At 38.9% G+C, this 13537-nt stretch overlaps 2 protein-coding genes across 5 annotated transcripts in view; one reads left to right on the forward strand and one right to left on the reverse strand.

Moving 5' to 3' along the window:
* The window catches only part of LOC309700032 (uncharacterized protein), a 32477-nt gene that overhangs the window by 3549 nt on the left and 15391 nt on the right, over positions 1 to 13537 (reverse strand). For all 3 annotated transcript variants that reach the window (XM_082523384.1, XM_082523385.1, XM_082523383.1), the window contains 6 exons: positions 12024 to 12132; positions 11566 to 11801; positions 5294 to 5361; positions 2333 to 2418; positions 724 to 959; positions 281 to 387 (listed from right to left, as the gene is read on the reverse strand). In XM_082523384.1, the coding sequence (XP_082379510.1) occupies positions 281 to 387; positions 724 to 959; positions 2333 to 2418; positions 5294 to 5361; positions 11566 to 11801; positions 12024 to 12132 (842 nt within the window). The remainder of the gene's footprint in view (positions 1 to 280; positions 388 to 723; positions 960 to 2332; positions 2419 to 5293; positions 5362 to 11565; positions 11802 to 12023; positions 12133 to 13537) is intronic.
* LOC309703900 (uncharacterized protein) lies at positions 6072 to 9339 on the forward strand. 2 transcript variants are annotated; one of them, XM_082528811.1, is made up of 5 exons: positions 6072 to 7533; positions 7631 to 7742; positions 8058 to 8147; positions 8260 to 8432; positions 8596 to 9339. In XM_082528811.1, exons 3-5 carry the CDS (start codon positions 8093 to 8095, stop codon positions 8623 to 8625), a joined length of 258 nt encoding a protein of 85 aa, XP_082384937.1. In that variant the 5' UTR covers positions 6072 to 7533; positions 7631 to 7742; positions 8058 to 8092; the 3' UTR covers positions 8626 to 9339. The 2 variants fall into 2 exon arrangements, with proteins under 2 accessions (XP_082384937.1, XP_082384936.1); XM_082528810.1 differs by having other exon boundaries at positions 6072 to 6486; positions 7295 to 7533; positions 7631 to 8147.

Below are 13537 nucleotides of genomic sequence, written 5' to 3' on the forward strand. Positions count from 1 at the left end.
TTGCGAATTCTAGAGCCATTTTCTTTTCTCAGATTTCGCCATCTTTAATTTTCAGTTGACTCCTGTTAGTAAAATGATGTATGCATTTCTTTATATTAATCTAATTAAGCATAATAATCAAGTAAGTTATGGTGTCATCTGGCTACAATTGATTTTTTTTCATGCTGTTCATTTAATTTTTTATTGTTTCAGAAGATGTTTTTGTAAAAGCCTTTGTAAAAAAAAAATATCAGTAGCAAATCTCTTTAATTTCAGTTGTTTTATCAGTTTTTTAAATTACCTGGAAAGCAGTTTAGCTTTAACACTTCTTAGTGCCTCGGCATCACTGGACGGTGGTTCGACATTTGTCTGTAAAGAGTGAAGGGTCTTCTCCTCCTCCTTCCCTGTCTGTAAGTGTTAGTTCCACAAATTATTTTTACAAATTTATTTGCAAAAACAACAAAAGTACAAGTTTAGATTAGATTTTTTAAATTCAACCGTCTTTTCAAAAATTCTCTTCTTCTAGTCAACCCACAACTACAGACATTTACAAGCCAGTAAGAACCATATTTCAAATGTTACTTCCTTGCTAGAAAGTCACCTGACTCAAAAATATCGACAAGCTAGGAGCAAAGCAGATTGTGAAAGCTGCTGCTCTACAGAAAAGCAGAAATCATGTGCTAACAAATGTAAATGTTGTGTCAAAATGTCTCATATGAATTGTCTATAACTGCTTCAACCTACCTTTGGCCTAATGTAGAGGGCCGAGTTTCCAACAGCATTGATGGCGTTGTAGATCGCCTCTGGAGTTCTCGGCTCTATTTGCAACAGCTGGAGCCTTTTGTGTGAGCTTGATATGAGAAAGTCCAAATGTTCTTCAGAGCCCAGCTGAGGGAAGGTGGACCTCAGCAACTCCAGGAAGTCGTCCTCTTGCAGACCACGAGGACACGTCAGATTCTGCACCGGACATTTCTTAAACACTGAAATAAAAAGAGTTCAACCTTTGATGGATCTAAAGCCTGAAAGAAACTAACAGTTATTTAACTAACAGTTATTTAACAGTTATTTGAGTCTATAAAACAAAAGAAAACAAAAAAAAAAAATTAGCAGAGTGATCAACCACAGTCCAAGAAGACCTCATCAAACGACTACTGGTCACTGAGAGGTTTTGTAAACTTGCATTAACATAAATCAGTGACAGGACTCACACAAACACACTTCTTTGTAACTTATTAAGGCTTCAGCTACACCAGCCTAGAGACTCCCTGGCAGCTTCTGGTTGCTAGGTAAAAATGTGCATTCCCTGACTAGTTGCTAGTTATCCAAAATCAGTTGCTACACCTTCGATTTCCTTGTAATTGCTTTGGAGTTTTGCCTAGCGATTTCTGATAACCTCAGGCAACCACTTAGTAACCAGCTGTGGAATATATACAGTGATGTGGAAAAGTGTTTACCCCCTTCCCGATTTCCAGCTCTGTATTCGTATAGCGCTTTGCTAGTCCCTAAGGACCCCAAAGTGCTTTACACATCCAGTCATCCACCCATTCACACACACATTCACACACTGGTGATGGCAGCTACATTGTAGCCACAGCCACCCTGGGGCGCACTGACAGAGGCGAGGCAGCCGGACACTGGCGCCACCGGGCCCTCTGACCACTATCAGTAGGCAACGGGTGAAGTGTCTTGCCCAAGGACACAACGACCGAGACTGTCCAAGCCAGGGCTCGAACCGGCAACTTTCCGATTACAAGGCGAACTCCCAACTCTTGAACCACGATCGCCCATCTAAATGACGGTGTTGTTATTAAGGGGGAAAATGGTCTGCAAGTCAGAGTTCCAACACAAAAACCACTGCTGAGCAAAAGGTACATCTCAGTTTTGCCAGAAAACATCTTTATGAGACTGTGGCATGACATCAAAAAGGCTGTTCATGCTCGAAAACCCTCCAATACAACTGAATTACAACAATTCTGCAAAGATGAGTGAGCCAAAATTCAGCGCTGTTAAAGTTATCAAGAACATTTGATTGCAGTTGCTACTAAGTGTGGCCCAACCAGTTACTAGGTTTAGGGGAAATCATTTTTTCACACATTTTGTATTTTTTTCCTCCCTTAATAATAAACACCTTCATTTAGAAACTGCATTTTGTGTTCACTTGTGTTATCTTTGTCTAAAACTATGTTTGATGATCTGAAACATTCAAGTGTGACAAACAAAAAATATATCAAGAAAGGGGCAAACCCCTTTTCACACCACTGTACATATATTTTTATTTAGCAATCATAGTTTGCCAGTCTCTAGGACTAATCGACTAATCATTTTAGCTCCATAATGAAGAACATGACCGTACCAGTGTTCGAGAGCGTGTCAATCTGAGAGTCCTCAAGGATGCGGATCCGGAAATCTATAGGAGTCTTTGCGTCATTGTATTTCACCCTATCAAACGCAAACACGCAGAGAAGAAGGAAAATACATTTTTTAATGGCTTTAATTGGCTGAAAGTGTCACAGCATTGTGTTTTCAATTTTTACAACAAAACGTGGCCAAAATGTATGACTGGCTCTAGGTTTGGTGCAGCAGTGCTATACGTCTTTAGAGCCAGCAAATACACAAGAGCGCACAAGTGATGCCCTCTTTAGTTTGATTACCTTTTTATTTTTTACACTTTATTTTTATTGACAGTCCTGTATATCTTTTACAAAACATGCAGACCCCCAACAAGCACAGAGCATCTAGCCTAACAAACAAAAAAAAAGACATATCTCTTTATGGTACAATCAGATCAAATAGGTGAATTACAGAAATGACACATGGTACCAGAAATTATAATATTTTTCCATTTAAGTAAAGATCTCATTTTTTCCAGTATTTCTCAAATTTATCGGCAGCAAGTCTTAGTGAGAAAGTCAGTCTCTCCGTTGTGTAAATTTTCTTGATAATGCCTATGCAGTCCAAGAATGACGGTGGATCCACGTTTAGCCATTTGCGAGTTATGACTTTCTTTGCACCAGCCAAAAGTATCAATAAAAGATATTTGTCTGAATTCCTCAGTCCTTGTGGCAAATCACATAGATAAAACACAGTGAAATCAGGGGCCAAGTTCAAGCCCATCACGGTATTGATTTCTTTGATTACTACTAGCAAATAGGGAACAATCTTAGCACATTCCCAAAAAATATGAAAATGTCCCGCAGATACACATCCACAGTTTCTCCAACACTGAGCCTTGTCGGGGTCTTTACTTTGTTTACTCTTAGTATTATGCGTGACAAAAAAACGCACTGTTTTTCCATGCAAATTCCCTCCATAGATGTGAGCTTGAGGTCATTACCACAGCCTTACATATATTGAACCAGTTGTTGTCATGTTTTATTATTTCAGCCTCTTTTTCCCATCTAGCTTTGATATATGTTGTGTCATTATTCCTACATCTTTGTAAACATTTGTATAATCTGGATATGTGTTTCTTTGGTGCATTCCCCTTACAAGAGTCAATGAAGATTTTAACCAAGCCCGTGTCCTCCTCTTCTAGGAATTTTATGTTTCTGTCGTAATGGTGCCTCAGCTGGAGGTATCTAAACAAATCCTGTCTTTCCAAGTAAAAACTTCTCTGGAGTTGCTGGTAGTCTTTTAGTACATTTTTATCTGTAATCTTCCAGTAGCCTGTTATACCCTTATGTGACCACTCTATAAATCTCTTATCCATGTTTGCAGGTGCAAAATCCGAATCGTAAGCAGACTTTTTTCAGTTTTCTTATATTTGAGTATCCTATAACATGTCTCTATGGGCACTTTCATTAGTGCTGGGAGCAGGTCTGCATCTATATGTCCTTTAATGAGTGGTTGATCTCCATTTAGCCTCACACATTGGATCACACCACCCAATCATCACTCGTAACTGTGCAGCCCTATAATAGTCCTCAAGACATGGCAGAGTGAATCCACCTTTGTCCTTTTGCAGTTGTAATGTCTAAAATTTTATTCTTGGTTTTTGTTTGGCCCAAATAAAATTACAAAACGCCTTTTTCGTCATCAAGCCTGACAGCTACTGATTCGATATTTTTCATTTTATTTATTAGATGGAGAGCCCGCCTCACGTTATCATGAGTTTGCCTATTTCGAACAAAACCTGTTTCTGTATCAGTTAGTTCTGAAGTTATAAATTCCAACCGTTTAGCTAATATTGTTGCAAATATCCCATAGTCGATATTCAAGACTGATACGGGTCTATAGGAACCACATTCTGTTCTATTTTTACCCAGTTTGGGAATTACTGAGATAACTGCTCGTTTCCAGGATGGTGGTATCCCCCCCCCGTAAGCACATGGTTAAAGCAATCCCTCAGCAGAGGGGTTACTACTCTGAAGTGTTTATACCACTCTGCCGGGTAGCCATCCTCATCGGCCATCTTATTACCTTTCAATTTTGAAATAGCCTTGTTAATCTCCTCCGCAGTTATTGTTTGTGTATCTTGTATTTTGTTCTGTTCCTATCGATGGTAAATCAAGTGAGGAAAGAAATACATTAACAGAGGGCACATCTATCATGTGTGGTTCTGCGTACAGTCGGGTATAATAGGTCACAAAAGATTATTTTATGCTTTTCATGTCATGACATATATCATTTGCTGGGTTTTTAATATACTGAATAAATCTGTCAGCCTGCTGTTTCCGTATCCTCCAAGTAAGGAGTCTCTTAGATTTGGGACCATTTTCATAATAATTCTGCTTAATGAGTTTAGCCCTTTTCTCTATTTGGTCATCATATAACCTATTAATATCTGTTGTGTTTCTTTAATTTTTCATATGTTCTGATTCTAGGTGTTTCAGTCTCGTAGTAAGGTCTTTTAGATACTTCTCTTTTTCCTTTTTTTAATATGAGGACCACAAAATTAGCTTCCCTCGTAAGAACTGCCTTCGCTGCATCCAATAAAATACTAGGAGAAATATCACCATTGTTATTGTACTCCATGTATTCCTTAAATTCTTCTTTTACAAACTTTTTGAATTCTACATCATTTAGTAGACTAGTATTAAGCCTCCATAAAGTCTCTTTGCGATCTGAATCCAAATGGAGTGTCAGGTACACCCCTGCATGGTGCGAAATATCTCTCACCCCTATATCACAATTTATAATTCTATGCTTATCAAAGTGTCACATAAAAAAATAGTCCAGTCTTGAATACATATGGTGGGAATGTGAAGAAAAGGTATATTTCTTTTCCAGTGAGTGTGCATCCCTCCACACGTCAACCAACCCCAATTCCTTAAGCATTCTTTTAACATATAATGCTTCTGGTTAGTTTGATTACCTTTTGATATATTTTGCTCGATCAGCTGATGGTGTTGCAGGGTTGGATCTGGAGTTGTCATCTTGTTTCTGGAGAAACAGACACAGCAGAAAAATATCTCAAACTTCACCATCCCAGTGTTTAGTTTCCCCAACAGAAAAAAAACATGCCCCAACTGACATAACATTTCATCATTTGAAAGCTTTAGCTTCCAAATGATTCAGTCTCTATGGAAAAACTTACACAATCGCAAAAAATCTCCTGGACTGAACAAACAACCCTAAATGTGTAAAAAATTTGTTACCCTGTTGATATAACAATACCAGATGAATATGCACTAATTGGTAAAAATACAACCCAATTGGTATGAAAATAATCAGAACATGTCTGAACAGGCAAAATTATTGAATATTTGTTCTGAAAATGCCATTAAGAGACCCATCAACAAACGAATCAGACTTCCAACTGTCAGAGAGGTGAAAACATGGCAAGAGGGGGTCATATCTGTTCTGCGAGATTGCTTTGAATAAAAACCCCGGTTCTCTGCAAAGCTACGCAACCTGATGAAAATCAGAGACTCTACCTTTAAGTCCAAAAATAGAGAAGTTTACACTACAGCCAGAGCAGACCTATCACAGGCCATCAAAGAGGCAAAGCGGCAGTATGCAGATAAGATCAACACACATTTCACAAGTACAAAGGATACTCTGTGCATGTGGCAGGGCATCCAAACAATCACGGGCTACAAGCCAACACCTCCGGTAGGGGTGGGCGATATAAACGATATACGATAGAACCCAGATAGCAAGGAGACATTGAACAGATGTTGATTTTCCATCTGAACCATCAGAATCGTCAGGATTGAAATGTCAACACAAAACCAATGTTGAAACAACATTGAAATACTGATGAAACCTGACACTGACATTGAAATAACATTGATTCACTGTTGTTCTGTCATCGTTGATTGTTGATCTATTTATAGTTGACAAGGTGACAACAATCACGTTGAAAAACCATCGATTTATGGTTGAGCGGGAAATTAAAGCTGCTACCACTTGGACTATTCCGCAGCACCCCTCTCAGTGGTACATCCCTCCAGGTAACCATTGTCTTGTACAGTAGAGCGGGACATTAGATTTACTCTCAGCGGAATTGACCGGAGAAGGCATCAGTTCATGCACTGCACTGGCCTGCACCACGATTAGTATAAGGTAAGAGTGAATGACTTTTGTTCTATTCGTTATTTCCACGGTTGCATTTGAATAACAGTAAAAAAAAAAAAAAAAAAACTTGTTAATGTAAAGTTTCGGATAAAATGTGGGAGCCCGAAATTGTGTCTACTTTCATCTTACAATCTGGCAACAAATAAATTGCACTGCAAACAAAGTCTATCAACAAAGAAAATTTTTCGTTTCATACTTTTCCATTATATTTCCTTATAAAGCTAGCTTTAACGCTTCAAGGGTTCCTTTGTTCTTGCCGTCGCCTCGGCGCTTGACCCAGACTTTCGCTCTGTAGTTGCTTTTTAGCATAGTACTACAAAAAATTGTAAATCTGTGATTGATAAACGTAAAGGTAACTGTATAAATGTGTTCAATGACTTTGTTACTTTTAATGATTGGAGAGCACCCGCTTCGATTCGCACTCAATTCAAACTTTACGCTGCACGCTCACCTAACTTGCGTTTGCACCTTTTGTCCGCACGTAAACTGCGTTTAGCATTTACGTGTGGACGAGGAAGACGGAGAAAACGCAGCGTCAAAGGTGTGCGCCTATTTTGACGCCACACTGTGCGCCAAGTTTTTGTCTCGGTGCCATGAATTCCTACAATGGCAGACTTAGACAAAATACTGTTAATTTTATTATCTTCAGTGTTTAAATGCTTACATATACGGGTTTGCTTGTAATTGTTGCCTATATACATTTTAAGCTATTATTTATTATTTAGTTCAATCAATAGATCAAGTTTTGTAGTGACTATGAAATATATTGTAATTATCTGTTTCCTGTTTATCCTAGACAGGGCAAAAAAGGACTCCAAATTTAAAAAAAGATAAAAATGAAAGACTGGTGCATTGTGCAGTTTAGCACTGGTGGTACAGAAATAGTCCCTAGATCATGGATAAATGGGGAGAAATTGTCATGGCCTCCATATCCTCCGTGAGACACATTCAGGATCCACGACGCAGTAAAGAGGAGAGTTCATCCTGGTGCAACATGGCTCACCTATGCACCAGTCCGACTTCTAATAAGCCATGGTGGGTATCATCTGGATTGGTATTGTATAAATGTAACAATAACAAGTTTTTCGTGTCCTAATTTATGTCTGGCCATACATTGTGTTTGTACTTCCAGACACATTTCACGAAGCAGAACGCAGTCTTCAGAAATATCTAAGTGAACACTGTGATACGTCTGACCTTCAGTCCGAAGCTGAAACTCAGACCAGTCATAAAAGAAAGCACAAGTAAAACTTTTTTTATTTCACAAACATATCTTTGATTGCTAAGAATTTATGATCTTGTCTTTTATACATATCTGTGGTGCTTGCATACTGCAATATCACCACATAATATAGTCCAAAAAGTGGAAGCTTGTAAACTTTTTATAAATGCAAAGCCGTGTACACTTGTGCACTTCAAAAATTCCTTGTATACTGTACCTTCTTGCACATCTCCGTTTCCTGTGTGTGTTGTTATAAATCAAACTGTAACTTTAGGAAAAAATATTCCAAAAGCACATTTGTAATTACTTATGACCGTTTTCAACTTTTTTTCTTTAGACCAAATCCCCTGTACACATATAGTGACTCAGAGGATGAGCAGCCCACAAAAAAAATGGTTTCCCCAGGCCCCTCGAGTGAAAATACCAGGTAATAAAATACTGTCTAGTGTCTTTGTACATGTCTGTGTGTGACACAAGGAAACGTTTGACAAGTTGTCTGTATTCTTAAATACTTAAAAAAAAATTTCTTTTTCTGTCAGACCTGACGAGAGCTGTTAACGAACTCCGTGAGGAGGTCAGAGCCATCCGCAATACCGGCTGCAATGAATCGGTAGATGCTGGGGTACTGCCTCTGGATTTGCCCTTGCACAACATTGAGGAGCTAAACAATGCAGAGCCAGCTCTTCAATCACAAGAGGCAAATAAGGCAAAGGTAAGTATATAAAGGTTATGTACACTTTGTAACTATAAAGTGTAATAGCTGTCAGATGTGATTTAAATACATAACAACGGCCTGTTGATTAAACACACAAGCACTTGCATACACATTTAAGACATGAGACACGCTAATTCCATCTCTTAAAATGTGTCTATAGGTGAGACGCTTTGCCTTGATTGGAGCCTGACGCAGCAGTTAGGGGCAAACTCTATGTCCGAGTTAGTCTTTGCACAAGCAGTGCAGAAATGGCTCCGATACGCCCCAGATCGTTTGGGTGGTGCAGGACGCACATCATGCAAAAAATTACAAACTTCTGTGAATCATATAAACGTAAATCAGAAACTGTCTTTTAATAAAGTATTTAGCAAACGAAACATGCCTATTGACCCTTTTTTTGTTTATTTTTTTTCTCTGTTACATCACATGCAATGCTTTCTTATTTTAGGATATTAATATTGACATGATACATTGTGAGACATTTGGGTTTTTTTTATAAAGGGTGTCCAATTTAAGGAATAAGTACAATTATGTGTTTAGGTGGTTGAAGTATTGATGGAAACATGCAGTAGTTTAGTATTGGTTAAAATACCTATAAAGAAAGGTAGATTTCCAGTCATGATTTAACTGTTTTAATAAAAAGCAACTGTGCGAAAGAGGCGGAAAATCAACACCATAGCTCAACAGTGTTTCAATATCAGAATCTGACATTGTTTCAATGTCAGCAGTATTAGAAAATATAACGTTGAATCAACGTCAGGTTTCAACATTGATTCAACATCAAAACCTGACGTTGTTTCAACATTAAAAAAGGGTGCAAGAGTGACGTTAGGTCAACGTCACACTTCAACGTTGGTTCAATGACACAGCCTGATATTGACTCAACATTGTTTCAATGTTTCCTTGCTATCTGGGAAACTATATAAGTTTGGCCAACGATAGAGATTTTGATTATACCGCTCTATTGCAATAGCGCATGTTGATGACATCATCAAGCTGCGCCTGTTTTGGTTGAAAGCATCGCAGCGGCTACAACCATTATCATCTGCAAATTATGCCGGGCGACAGTCATGGCAAAGAGATGAAGCACTTTTGAAATATGGGGAAAGCCAAAAACTGCTCTTCCTCCACTTCCGTAACATTGATTCATTAATGTTGAATTCTCTCGCAGCTGTTCTATTCCCATGTTGTTGCAGTATATTAATAACTAACCTCGTATTGTGGATGAATAATCTCAGTTGTTCTCCTGACTGAAGTTTAGCCCGTGTATAGCATCCTGCTATGCGATTGCATTTGTCCCTGATCACCAGAATCCCTCACGTTAACTTTTATTGCGTGGAAAAAAAGTTGGTGTTCGTCCTCCAGCTTCACTGTGCTAATGTTATGCTAACATAGCTGTGTCGCTAGCAGTCGCATAGCACAACCAATTATATACCAGGTAGTCCAACTTCAGTAACCCTGCAAACGCCACTGCTGTTTAGTTTTCTGTCTTCATTTATGTTGGAAGTGGTAGCAGAGCTGCACGTTTTAATTAGTTTCAAAAATCTCTCAGTCAGAACATGGTATGTCATGTTTGGGTGGAAGCTAGCGAGCTAACTTCCTGTTAACTTGTAACTCCGTCAAATTTAATAAATTCTGTTTTCATTGATGCATGGATGTTAAACTTAATTGTTACACTTGTTAAACAGCAACGCTGATGATTTTATTAAAGACGAAAGAATTTAGACCGTTTTTAGCTCTCAGTGTTCGTTTGACTTTGGGACCTGAAGCGGACGGAGTTTTGGACCCAGATTACTCTGTGAAGCTCCTCACTATGGCAGCCGTAATGCTCTGACAATCCATCAAGCAGTGCGGCTTACCAAACATGTACTAAAACATTTTTTAACAGATTTCTGCACGCCAAAATCGGTTCGAGGTCAGTAAGCACAACCAGAATTCATACATAAGGCACACTCTCGATTTTTGAGAAAATTAAAGGATTTTAAGTGTGCCTTATAGTGTGGAAAATACGTTATACAGAAGAAAATCATATATCGCGATATATATCATTACCGCACGTGCTTCAAATTATATCGCAATATGGATTTTAGGCCATATCGCCCAGCCCTAACCTCCGGCATGCAGCAGTGATCCCTCACTGCCAGACCAACTAAATGACTTCTTTGCACGTTTTGAAGCAGAGAACAAAGAGTCAGCAAGGAAGATGCCCCCCTCCCCCAATGACCAAGTACTCTGTTTGTCCACAGCAGATGTCAGGATGACACTTCAACACCTGGTGGACTGGTGTCAGAATAACAACCTGTCTCTAAATGTTCAGAAGACTAAAGAGATGGTTGTTAACTTCAGGAAGAGGTCAACGACCCACACCCCACTGCACATCAACAGATCTGCTGTTGAGATGGTCAACAGTGTGAAGTTCCTGGGTGTGCACATATCAGCTGACCTCTCCTAGAACCTGAACACCACCACCATCATGAAGAAAGCCCAACAATGTCTTCACTTTCTTAGGAAACTGAAGAAGGACAGTCTCCCTCCTCTCATCATTTTACCAGGGAACCATTGAGAGCGTCCTGCTACATCACTATCTGGTACGGGAACTGCACCCTCGCTGAAAAGAGGTCTCTGCAGCGGATAGTGAGGACAGCTCCCAACTATGGCAGACACATCATCCGACGTGAGAACAGCATAGTGAAGGACACCTTCCACCCCTCACATGCACTGTTCTCCCTCCTTCCATCTGGCAGATGGTTTTGCAGCATCAAAACCGTAACGACCAGACACTGCAAGAGCTTCTTCCCCCAAGCAGTCAGAGCCCTCAACTCACTACCACAAAATGACTGATATACACATACACCCTTATGAACACCTTACAATACTCATTAAAAGACTCAAAAAAAAAAAAAAAAAAAAAACCTTCCACAAATCCACTACAAACTGGACCTGAAAACAACATGCTTATTTGCACTCAGTCACATAATTCTGTATACACTGTATACTTTGTATACTACTGTATTGACAATAAAGCTCTTGGATCTTGAATCTTGAAGAGAATGCAGTCCTTCCCAACAAAACATCACTCCACAAGTGTCAAAATGCCTCTTATGAATTGTTTAGAACTGTATCAACCTACCTTCGGTCTGATGTAGAGGGCCGAGCTTCCTGCAGTCTTGATGGCCTTGTAGATCACCTCTGGGGTCCTTGGCTCTACTTGCAAAGGCTGGAGCCTCCTGTTTGTGCTGGATGTAAAAAAGTCCAAAGGTTCATCAGAGCCTAGCTGAGGGAAGGTGGACCTCAGCAGCTCCAGGAAGTCGTCCTCCTGTAGACCAGGAGGACACCTCAGATCCTGCACCGGACATTTCTTAAACACTGAAATACAAAGAAGTCATTGTGAAATCGTGAAACCAAGAAAAAAAAGGCACTTTCATGATCATTTGTAAAACCTAAGAGTCCACCTTGAGGTCCTGAAATAACGATGAATGTCACTCTGAAACAGTTTGCTGGGCCTCTTTACATTCCAACACATTTAATATTGGTAAGAAAATTAAAAAAAAAAAAACATATCTGAAAAACAAAGAACATGAAGTATACCAAGGTTAGAGAGTATTTCAGTCTGGGAATCCTCCAAGATGCGGATCCGGAAATTTGGAAGGGTCTGCGTGCCTCCAGTCAGAGCTTTGCTGGGCCTCTTCACTTCAAACTGATTGTAGAAACAAGTTTATTTACAGATAATCTCTTGATAAAAGCTCAAAATATACATTAGACAACAAACAAAATAGAACTGAGAGGTCTGAACACTCTGACTTCTGGCCTGGTTAGATACAAACTGAACCACAAAACTTTTCTAAAAAGCATTGATGCATGCTCAATCATCCAGGTAAGGAAATACCAAAAAGTTGACTCTGTTCAGATGATTAGAATCAACATTTCGGGATGAATAAAAAAGGTGAAAGTCTTTGCTGATATTTAACTCGAGTGAAAAAAATGGTTCACCATCCCTTTATCCTAATGGTAAATACAAAAAAAAACCACTTAAAAGTTTAATTCTAGCCCTTCTGAGTGGGATGTAGACTCAGGATTTTAGCTACAAGTGCCTGTGTTTGAAAGTGAGATTTCCTGAAACAGTAGCGGTAACATCTATTCTTGCAAAGAGAACAACAGTCTCACATGTTGTCTATGTCAGAGTTTGGTACATCTCTAAAGCTTGTGATGCAAATGCTGAGTTGGAATTCTGATCCATACAGAAGAACATACTTCTCTTTCCTGTCGTAGCATCTACTAAAGTTCAACCAACGTATTGGTGGGGCTGAGCAATCAACTGATATAAAACATTTCCTGATATATCTGTATTGACATTTAGATCGGCTGATAAATAAAAATTTTAAAAGTGAAGAGAAAACAGTTGTGTTCCAGGTCAATGAGATTTAGTTAGACATTTTCAGCAGCTACACCTCCAGCTGGAGGTGGACAAGGGTCACGGGAGGGCTGGAACTTATCCTAGCTGGGCATAAGGTAGGGTACACACTTGTGTGTCCATGCCACCCACCCAGTGGGGGTGATGACAACACCCCATCGGCCTTTTATGGTTGAGCGTCTGTTTATGTTTCATGTGTCTAAAAATATATATAACAAATTTTCAAAACAACAAATAATGGTGTTGGTATTGGTCAGACTCTATATCTATATTTTTAAATGGACTGAAGGCTGTGTAAGTTCTGAGATTTTGTCTTTGTAATTCTATAAATTCTTTTAACCATTTGAGGTTCACATCAAGACAATTGCAATTAAAAAAATATTTCTTTGCATTTTTATTCCTTTAGAACAACAGTAACAAAGTTTAGATTTTTTTTTTCAAACATAGTTTGAAACGCCATAGTTTTTCTTTTAAACATAGGCCTCTACCAAACGGTTGAGATTTTCATTAATGGTAAAACTCTGAATACAAAAATATTTTTAAAAGCTTAATAAATCAGTTATAAACTTCTGTAACTTAGCAGCAGACTAGACAGAACAGGTACAAGAGAGTTGTTGTGCTACAGAACCAACTGCAATTTAGAGGTGTTAGATGTCCTTTATTTCTGGTGATGCGCAACAAAGCACTGCTG

Source organism: Aulonocara stuartgranti, assembly GCF_965226115.1.
Source record: "Aulonocara stuartgranti genome assembly, chromosome: 3".
NCBI lineage: Eukaryota > Metazoa > Chordata > Actinopteri > Cichliformes > Cichlidae > Aulonocara > Aulonocara stuartgranti.

Bases quoted from the DNA above. Each gene is read 5' to 3' on its own strand.
- LOC309703900 (XM_082528810.1), top strand. From the start codon at position 8,030: ATGACCGTTTTCAACTTTTTTTCTTTAGACCAAATCCCCTGTACACAT. The intron at 8,148-8,259 runs GTAATAAAATAC...TTTTTCTGTCAG, and splicing joins CCCTCGAGTGAAAATACCAG to ACCTGACGAGAGCTGTTAAC. The intron at 8,433-8,595 runs GTAAGTATATAA...ATGTGTCTATAG, and splicing joins AAGAGGCAAATAAGGCAAAG to GTGAGACGCTTTGCCTTGAT.